This window comes from Anser brachyrhynchus, assembly GCF_964034855.1.
Source record: "Anser brachyrhynchus genome assembly, chromosome: 1".
NCBI classification, from domain to species: domain Eukaryota; kingdom Metazoa; phylum Chordata; class Aves; order Anseriformes; family Anatidae; genus Anser; species Anser brachyrhynchus.
Window position 1 is genome coordinate 155052208 of NC_137694.1, and position 12661 is coordinate 155064868.

At 37.4% G+C, this 12661-nt stretch overlaps 1 protein-coding gene across 4 annotated transcripts in view; it reads right to left on the minus strand.

Moving 5' to 3' along the window:
• Positions 1–12661, minus strand: part of PCCA (propionyl-CoA carboxylase subunit alpha) — a 285019-nt gene that overhangs the window by 154127 nt on the left and 118231 nt on the right. For all 4 annotated transcript variants that reach the window (XM_080575923.1, XM_080575924.1, XM_080575925.1 and 1 more), the window contains exons 13-14: positions 5538–5681; positions 3968–4042 (exon numbers count right to left, since the gene is read on the minus strand). In XM_080575923.1, the coding sequence (XP_080432049.1) occupies positions 3968–4042; positions 5538–5681 (219 nt within the window). The remainder of the gene's footprint in view (positions 1–3967; positions 4043–5537; positions 5682–12661) is intronic.

Below are 12661 nucleotides of genomic sequence, written 5' to 3' on the forward strand. Positions count from 1 at the left end.
CCTCTTGTCTACAGAATCCACATGAGGGCATGATGATGACTTTATTATCCAAATGACATAAAAAGATACCCTAGCAGGTGTACTCATGTTTTTCAGAAAGAAACACTGTCTGATCAGTTTTTATGAAGTTTCATTTAAGAAAGAAAAAAGGCATGCATTTATAAATTTGTATATTTGTACTTTTATATTCGTATTTACATATTATTTATTGTATATTTATGTTTGTTTATACAGCATATTTATTTACACGTAAAGGCAATAGCACTTCTATATCATTTTTATTACATCTTATCTGAATGTGTTTTATCTACACTTAACTAGGCCCCCCACTACCCATACCAGGTACGTAACATTATCTACTGATGAGAAGGTAGTTCAGACATATTGTGACTACAGAAAAATATGCAGCTTAATTGCCAACTCTCCTTCTTGTAAGTCTTATACCATCCTCTCTCCCAGAATATTTGCCTATATATAAAAAGTCAATGCATATATTCTCACATTCAAACAAAAAGAATTAATTTACCTACTCGGTCTGTGATCTACTATTAATCCCTTCCTTGCAGTATATTTTTGAATACATGATAAACACCTATATAAACCATAAAGGTAAGACATATGCACTCCACACATAAATGAACTATACTGTGACTTTTGTGTCCAAAGCAGCACATATTAAAGTGATCATAAAAGTGTTTGTGGGTGCTTTACATGCACATATGTATATGTAAGGATTTATAAGTGTATGTCATACTTTGACAAAGAAATAAACATGAAAAGTGTATAATTCAGAATCACAGTAAAACAGGTTAGACAGGCCTTGGAATTAATGTAAGGCTTCTAATGCTACTGACTACATGCTCTGCCTACCCTACACTTCTGTTTGTGTACTACATACACACCACTATACAATTTACACTTTTTCTTAAGTTCAATATCCTGAAAAATGAAAAAAAAAACACAGTAGGAATTTAAAATTCTTCAAAAACTGCTGCAGAATTTACTAAAAAAGTGTCTGCAGTCCTATGTAGAAGTTTAATTTTCATAAAATAAACTTGGGATGACTAAAAAAAAATGATAGCAGAAGAGAAATACATTTACCATCTTCAATTCTCCCGGCAGTGCTTAAATTTTCAGACCCTGGTAACAGTAGGTGATTTTATAAGCTATATGGTGTGACAGAACTTAATGAATATTGGATGAAAAAGAAACCCTAATTCAACAGATACTTATTATAATGTGCTTATGTAGATAGAGAATACCAATACCTATCAGACCTCCATCATTTACTTCTTAATATGCTTCCTTTCTTTTATTCAGTATTTAAAATACAAAAGAAAGGCTATGGTTCAAGATCTTATTGCACCCTACAGCTCATTGGTATGACAGTCCCAAACACTTTTACTGATGTTATACTACCATTATGTGTTTTTATGCTATGAGAACAGTAAACCAAAAGATAAAGATTTAAAAAAAAGAAATCATAAAGGGGGCAGGAAGTACAAATCTACATTCCAGTCCTGCAGTAAACTATCAGTGCACCAAATTCCACTCACCTATGGATACAGAATTCTAGCATTTCCCAATTCTTAACTATATTAGAGCCTAAGAGTTTGTTTTTCTTTCTGTCAAGAGTGACTAAAAGAACAGACTTGTGATCATACTGGCAAAGGGTAATGCTGGAGCTCTTCAGATATGGCAGTGTGATTTTGATGTTGGGTAAGAGTATTAAATACGTATGCTCACAATCATAACGATATGGGGGTTTGTGGTTACCTATCTTAAGCTTCATTATCAATGATGAAAAAAATTAATATTCCTCAGTACCATGTTCTAAGAAAGTTACAGAATATATGACACAAAAAGAATGAGTATAGAATTATCTATGGATAAGGAAAAACCCTCCCCCATCCATGCACGACAGTTCTCCCAACTTGAAAAACTGACAAATACGTGCACACAGCCCATCACAGCTCACTTGAAAAACGGAAGAAATGAATTGAAAATGCATTTGGCAATGCACTAGTCTTAAACTGAACTTCCTGTAACACATAACAAGCCTGACCTAATTTCTATATCCAACTTGTTGACAACGCTAAAATCTAAAATGTGGAAAACAAACACCGTGGCACGATGGGCCTGTAAGGAACTTTTTTAGTCATATTAATTTTGTTCTAGTGGCATGACACTCCCAGGAGAGAAATTAGTTCAACAGTGGCAGAAAACGCGAATTAAGACACCAAACCACGAGTGTCCAAATAAAAATAGCTGTTCTATTTTTAATAATACGAAAGTAGTAAACAGAAAAGAGAACAGCCCAGACACTCTGTATGAGCTCCTCAAGCCATCGCTCCGAAGCCTCCAGCGTAATTAAAATTTCTTTCTTCGGTACCACGACGGACCACGTGAAGCGATCAGGCATCTCCCACCCTTCATTTTCAATTCACCTCTTCCCCTAAGCCCAACTCCCAGCCCACCCTGTCTACCTGACAAGTGACAGCCCAATCTGATTAAATGCTTGCAAGGGAGGGGACTCATGGGCCTCCATGACAGGCCAAAAGTGATCACCATGGAGATACATAATTACAGCTGTCAACGCGTCTACTGTCCTGCTGGCATCAATTTGATTGCTCCCAGCAATAATGATAGACAAAGCTTAGTGTGCACTCTCCTGCACCCAATCGCTTTATCTGTTCCGTGGTCCATTTAGCTGACATGCAACATTCACACAAGCAAATAACAGCAGTAAGCAGAACATTTAAGGCATTTTAATTGTTTTTTCTTTGTATGGATGGCTCGCAAGCGCAAATGTTATTACATAAAACTCCTGCTGCAGCATTAATTGAAGAAAGATTTGGTGGGACAAAGACTGTAGGGGGTATAGTTTGTCCATTATCACTTGTACTTTCAACAGGTCTCACGTTTGGAAAATTGCAAATTGCAAAAACTTGCAAGGGCAAAATGTTTGACATCCTGTTAGCTATTACAACATGGTGAAAACTTCTAACAACCACTGGAGTATTCATTATCAATTCTTATTTAATACACTCTTTGTTTCATTTAAAAAAAAAAAAAGTTTAGATACATCCAATGATACCTTTTCCCCTCATCTCCTCTTTAAGATCACATAACGCCTTTTAGATCTTTACAGGTTTTTTCTGCTTTCAGGCTTTGAACACAGCATGAAGCCTTGAAGACCAGAAAGGGTCAGGTCCCTTCGGAAAGTACATGGGCAAAAACAATTTAAGAAGTGAAATAAATCATATATCCAATAACATCTCCACACTTAAGATTTCTCCTGTAATCTTTCATTATTTTCCATGCAAGCAATCTGACTGAATAATCGTATTCACAGATGGTACAGCCTTGCAATTCCACTAACTGACAGCATCATATATATGTGCACTTACAACTTAGGCTACCTTGATTTTACACAATGACAGTCTCCTTGTTCTTTTCATGTAGCAGAAAACACTGTTTGATAAATAGCCATTCTGCATAGTTAGACTGCATCCTGAAATGTGTAATAACCACTGTAGAAAATTTGCTCTTCAAAGTCTACAAAGCTAAACAGAAAGCACTGGCAGTTTCTCACTGGCGTCCACAGTTGTCTGTAGTTAAAGAGCTGACCCAGCATTTGACTGTCATTTTCTAATCATCCTGGTATGTTCACTTGAGCTGTGTTTGAAAAATCTTAAACTATAAGTTATACAACGTAGTGAAATATTTCAACATGCATTGATTTCCTGATATACTCAATTTGAATACATTTTAAAGCCAGTTAGAAACTGTACAATTTTAAACACTTTTTCAGGTAGCACAAGTAAGTATTGCCGTGATCCCCCATCCCCAAAAAGCTGGAAAAAAGGCCCTGATTTAAAGAGCTGTTGAGTACTTATAGTCCTTGTCTATAAAAATGCGACCCTTAACACTCAGTACCTATGAAAATCAGAACCGAGTTACTCACACTTGGCACATGCAATGGTTCCTGATACTGAGACAGTTTACCAATGGATGGCAGGCCAAAAGATTTGTAGGGGTCCTGAAATAAAATTCGACATGAAAAAGCATTAAAATTTTACAGATGTGGAGAAAATAAGATTAAATAGCATGAAGTCTAACAGAAACCACTGCTGCAATAACTTTGTTTTCCACCTCAGAATTACTTATGTTGAACTACTTTTCTTCAAACTACCCCTATGACTCCAAATAAAAAAATGGAAACATATAAATTCTCTCACATTGCAGTCAAAAAGCAGGAAAAGAGTAGCATATAGCACATATGTAGCACGTAGCTACAGTACACCACCAAAATATACAAAGACCACATTTTCATTTGCCACATTGTACCTTGGAAGAAGGATGGGAAAGTATTCATAGAAGGGGTGGAGTTGAGAAGAGAGTTTAAGGAAAAAAATCCGAACATAAAGTGCTGTTAGGAATTCAGTTATCAAACTGATCTTTATGCCTTTTGAGATGTCTTACATAATGCAACGCCCATGTAAGTTTAGTAAGACAGCAAATAAACGTATGGCCTATAAGAACAACCAATCTCATGGCAAAGTAGTAGGATCCATTATTTAGATTCCCACATACTTATAAATAAGCTGGATAAAAAGAAAGCCCAAGCATCAATTACTCCAGGGTAAAACCTATTCATACTCAGAAGAGCTTCCATGCCAATCACAGGACAAATATCTATTCTTTATCAAAATAGTTCACGTAACTTGAAAACAGTAGAGCGAGTTGAAGATCATGTGTTTGTCAAGAAAAGGAAAAAAATAAAAATAAAAAGTCCAGGGTCACAAATCAGCAATAGTTAAGTGATGAAAAAAATATCATTTTTTGAAAAGTACAGTTGCCTAAGATTTTCTTAAAACAAAATGAAGGAAGCTGAGTGTCATTTTGTTAAACGAGCAAATCTTGATTTTCACGCATCAAAAATGAGAGCAAAAAAACTAACTACCATAAAATGTATTAAATAAGCCTGAAAATGTTTTATATTTTAGTAAGCTTTTTTAAGATGAGACGGACAGACATGCACCACTTTGAAAGCTTGTCCTATAAAGAACTGTAGTCTCAGAAGACACGTAACTTATTATTTCAACAACCCTGAATCGTTTAAAACAATAAAAATTCTTGAAGCCATTCAATTTCAACTGTCTTTTTAGGCCAAAAAGTTTCAAGCATACAAACTAAGAAATCTGGCGACACTAGTTAACTGCACCAAATAACGCCAGTACTACATTACTAAATACAAACAGAATATATAACAAGTGGCCTTGGAAACAAATCTTAGCTACCTCTTTTAACATTTTTTATTTTGATTTATGGAAAAAAAAAAAGGTGTGTCAAAATATGTGCTGTATTTTGAATTAATAAAAACTCTACAAAGGCTCATCAACCACTGATGTTACAGTCTTAAACCACGACTTTCGTATGATAATCCTTGACTTCACCTTGGCGTCCGTCCACACCTGGGTATTATTACTGCACAATTCAAGCACCTACCCTCCTCCCCATTACCACTCATTTACCTCAGCATAAACTCGACATTCAACCGCCCAGCCGTTGATGGGAATATCAGCTTGTTTGTGCCGGAGAGGGTAACCCTTAGCAACACGGATCATTTCTTGGACCAAGTCCAGGCCGGTAATGCATTCTGTGACGGGATGTTCAACCTGCAAGGTCAAGAACTGTCAGTCAGTAGGTAACAAAAACGACAAAAAAAAAATCCCTCTCCATAAACAAACGCAGATAAACAAGAAATCAGACCAGGCAAAGAATACATTCCCATCTTGGGTCTTTTTCTCCCCAAAAAATTAAACTTGACCAACACCCTGCATCGTCCTTTGCAAGAAAACACCTCAAAATAAAATAATTAGCAGATTACAATAACTAGGAGCAGTACACAAAAGGAAAACACCCAAGAGGTGTCTTTTTTTCATTTATTTTACAAACTCAAAGCACCCGGTGATGATGTCTTTCTTTTAGAGGCTTCGGTTCAATCTTGTTTTGAAAAGACTAGCTTAGCTCTTTAGCCACAAATATGTTTCAACCGAGAATCTCGAAGTAGCTGATAATCAACCCGTTCTGCTACACTTAACACAGCACGTACAGGAGCCGCTCGCAATTCGCCACAGAAGTAGCCTACCCTAAATCTCACCCATTCGCCTGCTTTCACTAACCTGTCCTGACAAGCAACCAGATTAGCGTAATCTTACATCAGCGCAGTGTAGCAGAAATGAGCAGATGGATCCTTCAATTTTTTTTTCCCCCCCCCTCCAGACTTATCTGTTTAGTGCTTAGCATGCACAATAGCTGGGCTGGACCAGCAGAGTCGCTCTGCTCTCTCAGCAAATTGCTGCTAACGGCTTTGGATGATGCTGTCATGGGAATACCCGTCGGTCACACTAACCCAGGCATGTGCGTACAAGCATGCACACATGTGCGCGCGCACACGTGCACACACATACTTCTTCCTTTTAAATGTGAAGGGGTACGAATGAATACATTTCCTAGCTTGAAATAATAGTCAATGTATGCTAAAAAAACCACAAAGCATCCCCAGACTGCAAGACACACCATATAGATAAAAGTAACCTTCGCATGTTAAAAGCATGTTCTTCACACACACAGCTTTAAGACTTTCCCTATGAAAATTATGACAGACCTGACATTTTTGTTACAAAACGTTTGTGCTCCAAGAGCCAAGCACCTTAAGAAAATGCTCTTCACAATGGTTTCTCTATCACGAGATGTCACATTGCATACATTTGGTGACACAGAAAAAGGTCAGTGAACAAACCACGTGTCTTTCTTCCTTCAAGTACAGTAGTATAAAGAAAACATTTAGTCATTAGAATAATCTCGTGGCTTATCAGAAGACGATGATGCTTTGGTCTTTAAGAAAAAAGCTTGGTAAAAATAAACAGATGGCATCCATAATTAGCCCTGTGTGTGCTGTGAGTTTGTGTAGAGTTTCAACAACATTTTAAGACGTTTTGACATAATTTTAATGACAAATCATCACTGAAACAAGAACCTATTCTTTGAAGGATAAAAGTGACATTGAAATGGGAATCTGATTATACAGTTTAAGGATATACCTTTGGGATTCAATCTTGATTCCACCTAACACATGATATTCTCCAGCATGTCAAGCTTAATAACAGTATTTTGGGAATCTATGAAACATCTCAGTGTCTACCTTGCAGTGTTAAATTGAAGCAATTCAATTTCTATTAAAACTTGAAGTTTCTATTAAAAAATCTCTAAGTTTAACTTAGAGTTTTAATAGAAAGTTACTTATCACACATGAATTACTTGGATAATAGAACTTACTCTCTTATCTTAGAATTGAAGTTTTAAAAAATCACCTTTGAGTTTTGAACACCTCTGGAATTCTAATGTCAAAAGCAATTAAAATACAATACTTTTTTTATTTTATTTTAACCAAAGACACTTGCATTATTTAGCTATACTGTCATTTTTCTTGGATTACAATTGGCATTCCAGATTCAATAGCTTCATTGTTGTTTTCAGTTTTATTGTTGATGATCAAAATAGGACGGAATGTTTCTGGAAGGAAAAATATTTTTGTTGTTTGGTTCTTACGACTCACAAACATTTATTTAATCCATTCTTCAATACAGATCTTTGACTTGGTCAATATTTTCTTCTGTTTCTTCAAAATACTCCCTTTGTGTCTGCACAGAAAACAGCATTCAGAAAATATGATGAGCAAAATTTTTTGAAATCTTTTTGAGGGTGGGGAGAAGTTGTTCTGCTTTCTTTTAGGACTATGCTTCAAGTAATGCTGTTTAGGGATATTGTAGGAATGTATAATAATTTAAAATGTATTTCAGTATACATTAACGCCATCAGATGACCCAAATGGGGTAGGAAAGAATTTTAACCTTGAAGTGCTAGTTGACTTTTTGTAAGTTTGTAACTTTAATCTTTCAGAGTAGTTTCACAGCTCAAATTGCACTTGTTTTAGCATTTGTAGTTTTCTTTCAGCAAGGGGAGGGAGGGCAGGAGGGAATCAGTATTTTTAGCAATGTACAGAATACACTTCAGCTTATAGTACAAAAGGACATTAAAAAAGCAGTAATGCTATATCCAGGGTTCAATGAGCACCCTGCAACGAAGTTCTCGAGGTGCAAGAATCCACCCACAGAGAGATACTTGCAGGATCTGAAATTAAAACTCTAATCTTATAAAAGGCAAGGAAGGATAGGGGTAGAAGCAAAATAAGACCACTCTTCTCCTTCCCCTCCCAAAAAAGTATAGACTTCATCATCCCATGCTTAGGAAAGCTCTAGAATAACTGTTGCAGTTATTAACCAAGGTAACTGTTGAATCTGTTTTTGAATTACTACCAAAAGTTAGCCTTTAATGTTTTCCTCTTTCACGTTTCAGCCTTCTGCTTTAGATGTCATTCTTGTTTTGCTTGCTTGATGTACTTTCTTCTATTAATTTTATTCTATGCCTCTTCTTCAAAAGCCTTTACTTGCCATTTTATGGACGCTAAACCAGGGAGTGAATTTTTAAAGAGATGAATGAAAGTATGCTCACAAACAGAGCTGAATCGCACTCAATCGATCAACTCCTTTAGCTTTAGGCCATACTCAGATTTTGTAGTCAGCTGAGCCAAGGTCTTGCCAGCGCAACCCCCGTCAATAAGGTCAGAGCCAATGGTGGTATGGCTATACGATAGCAGCTAAATTCACACATTTTCTCTGTCCTTAACACAAAGGGCAAAACCAGGCATGTCTGCCGCAAGCAATCTACGGATCAAAGCTATATCAAGGCAGCTGTCCCTATTATCAAGAGGACAAGGAGAAAATTTGATCAGTGATAACTCTCAACACAGTTAGCTGCCAAAAATATCACCTTTACTACCAACCCCTTTACATATACCAAGTCTGGACACAAACGATTTCTAAGAAGAAGTTACGTAAGTGCAGTATACACCTCCTCAAAAATGTGTCTTACTCCCCACTTCCAGAGATCCACGCAAAGCCAGTTCCCTGAAGAATGCCATTTTTTGATCCTGTTCGTGAGCCCATACAGCCATAACTGTTACAGCCAGCAACATCCACAGGGGGTAAAAGGGAAAGTGCACCCCTTCATACCGGATCTGCTCTTCTTCAGACACCTCACAGCAATCACTTCCCTGTGAGCATTACAAGTTTTCGATTCCCAACACTCTTCCCATTCAAACATCATGGGGCACTGGCGGCAAAGTCTGTGAGTGAAAAGCAACAAAGTCCCAGCTTATAGATGGTGAAACATGCACTAAAAAGCTAGGGGAACCTGTAAACATGACAGTCTAATTAGCATCAGTTCCCAGAAGAACTGCTAATTCATGTCTCATTCTGTGATGGCCTACAGTCAAAGCTTTCCCATACTGGGGCTCATCCACAGCTACAAAAACAGTGATGCAATTTTTACAAACAGTTTGAGCCAAGAAGTAAATTAGGAGTGGCTGCCCCCCTCATATCCAGCGGCATATTTTCAGAACACAGTTTTTCTCATGGCCAGCAAGGTACTCAGGTCTAAGAGCAAGCACTTACTGTTATTTTCACAGATGGCACTCTTGCTCCTGTATGCATCGGGCATCAACTTACTCGCACGTCAGCTGGAGTGTTCAAACAGAACACGGAGGCCAAGAAAATCTAAATTTCAGTACACTCAAAACTACAGTCTACAGCGTTCCTACTGTTTTAAATCTCTTGTTGGTGTCATATGCTCCTTTACATTCAAATAAATAATCTAAAAGCTAACTTTCAACATTCACCACAGTTTCCAGGAAACATGATTCACCTGGAATCCCATGGGCTTTTCTTCTACTCCAAACCCAGTATCAATTGACCCAAACTCAGCAACTGCTAGTTCAGTGAGCCTGTTTTCTGTTTTGGAGAAGTGAACAGCAACAGGGTGCACACATGTTCTGCTATTCAGGCGTGCCAGCTTTCTGACTGCTATGAGCAGGAGCACTCTGGGGTCACATCATCTTTCTGCAGAATAGTTCCTCTGCAGAAGTCCACAAGAGTACATAGGGTTTAGGGATATGTATATGAAAAAAATCTTTTTAGAGAAGTTGCTGGAGAGCAGACAATGTTTGCGCTGACGTAGAGACTGAATGGAAAGCACACAGAAATGCCTAACAGGAAATCTCTTATGTTGTCATCTTCTATAGACACAGTATATAATACTAGTTGCTGTTTACATTTGGATTTATTACTACGATCAAAGAAATGAATATAACCAGAACTACAAAAATTTCCATCAACTGAGATGCTGAGGTAGACGACTTCTACTGTTTGAGTTTTATTGCAGAAATAAAAACTAATGCACAGACATTTGGTACCAACTAATTTTTTATGGCAGTATATATTAGACTTTGAAAAAAATCAATCCACTTCATAGGAAATTATCTTCCAATAATAATAGATTCAGTTTTGTCAACTTTAGTTTTGCAAGGATTTCTTTCTTTACTGTACTGAACAGACATAGGTAAGACAACTTACGTAGCCTATGAATACTGAATCTGTCTTTTCTGTGTTTTAAAAAACACAGACATTATATCAACAGACTATTTAGCTTTCAATTTCAACATTACTTTCTCAGTTAGCTTCCTGCACTTCAAAAAAAATCCTGCAACTCACTAATTCTACACAATATCCCTTTCACTGCATGCTCCACCTAAGAAAATAGAGAAACTTGCATCCAACAGAAGCTGCTTATGCTTTTTTAGAGATGCTAGGTCTGCTTTGACAATATTTAGCTCTAGTATTAAAGGCTTCTCAGAGTACTTAATTCAAGATGGGTCCTGTCACACTGCAGCATTCTTGCATTTTCTTTGCATCAAATTCACCAAAGGAAAGAAACTAATGTACCGTTTGAAGAGTGATCTTTTGTTCTTCTACTTTTAAAAAAAATGGAGCAGAGCCTCCTTTTTCTCTACTTTTTAAATGGTATTCTGATAGTTACATGGTAGTGTTGTCTCTAAGATATCACTCGGTGCCCTGGCAGCACTGTTAATGGCATCTTTCAGATTCAATGACTTACACAAACAATGTCGTTCTCTTCTGTCAACAACAATTAGCAATGCTTTTCTGTAGTTCTTTTGGAAAGCCTGAAAAGCAGACAACCAGTAGCTACATAATGGAAGTTGCATTAGGAGGCAAGAATGTGGCAAAAATCTGGTTAACTGTTGTCGGCTGACCCTCTTGTGTGAAGAAGTGTTGTTTGGCAGCAAAATCACCTTTTCTTTCGGTTCTAAAAATGGCCATGAACAGCTGGTATAAACTGTGTGCAGAATGGATTCTGGTGGGCTTAGGGGATTGGTAATGGGATAAGAGACCTTTCACCTCTAGGTCAGTAGTTCAAATTCAGCCCAGGTTAGTAGCAATTGAAAGTCTTTACCATCTGACATTGTTCGTTAGCCTATTTAAAATGACTGAAGCAAAGTGTCACAGTAAAACAAGATTCCAGTATTAAGAAATATGAAGAGTCTGAGCAAATGGCAGAAACAGTCACTTGAGACTTTACTTTGAAATCCCTCCATTCAGACTTTGTAGAAATCTATTCCTCTAGCTACTGACAGCCCCTTTCACTGCTCCTATCCCTCCTTCCCACCTATCACAATTCATCCTCCAGACAGTTACGCATGCGAGGACAACAAAACCGTCTCTTGCCATCCCATGGGTCCGCTATGGATACCAAAGCCACCACCTCTCCGTGGTTTTATCTGGCAATCGAGACTGAGCTCATCGCTTTGCTATTTGTATTTTGCTGCTTCTGTTTATACAGTGCAGCTGTGATATTTTCCAGCACTTCTCTCCTTCACCGAGCAAACGTGTAGCAGGTGCTGCCTAATGATGTGCAACAGAATACAGATACCATGAGGAGACTGATAGAAGCAAGAGTGAAGATCACTGGGGCTCCAAACAACCACCAACAGGATTTCTACATATCTCTAGACACTTTCCAACGACGCTTTTTATACTTTCATGAATGGATAAACAGAAGAAGAGGAAGGCAGAGAGGGACAGAACTGTTGCATTCAAAAATCCTTCCTCTGTCTTTTAAAACAGGCACTGCCAGCTTTGTACAAAGGCAAAGCTCTGGAATATAACACTTACGAGGTGTCACTGAAGTCTGATGAAAACACCAGAACTGATTAACAAAAATCTTAACATGGTAATAATTTATGGGTATATCCAAGTTTGTTTACCTTATGCCTCGGAACCAAGCTACCTAAAGACCACGAAACGTTTACATAAAATAGTTAAATATTCTGACTACAACTAACTGTAAAATAAGAACACACACATATCGTTTGCTTTTAATAAACCTCTTACAAACACTTAACAGAATATTCTACAAAAGCAGCTTTTATTCCCTCAAAACGTATGACAAAAAATATTCAAACTATCACATGAAGAGAAAACACACTGCCATTCAAATTACCTTATTTCTCCACTCCACTGCAGTGAATTTTGTAGACTGCATACAGTCTATACAACCGATCTTTTCAATCAGATCAAGCAAGTTTGGTTATGTTTTGAGGAGGAAGGGAGTACTCACTTGTTATTTAAATCACACAACACATGAGGGAGGCAGAAGGTTGGGAGCAGATCTGAGAAAC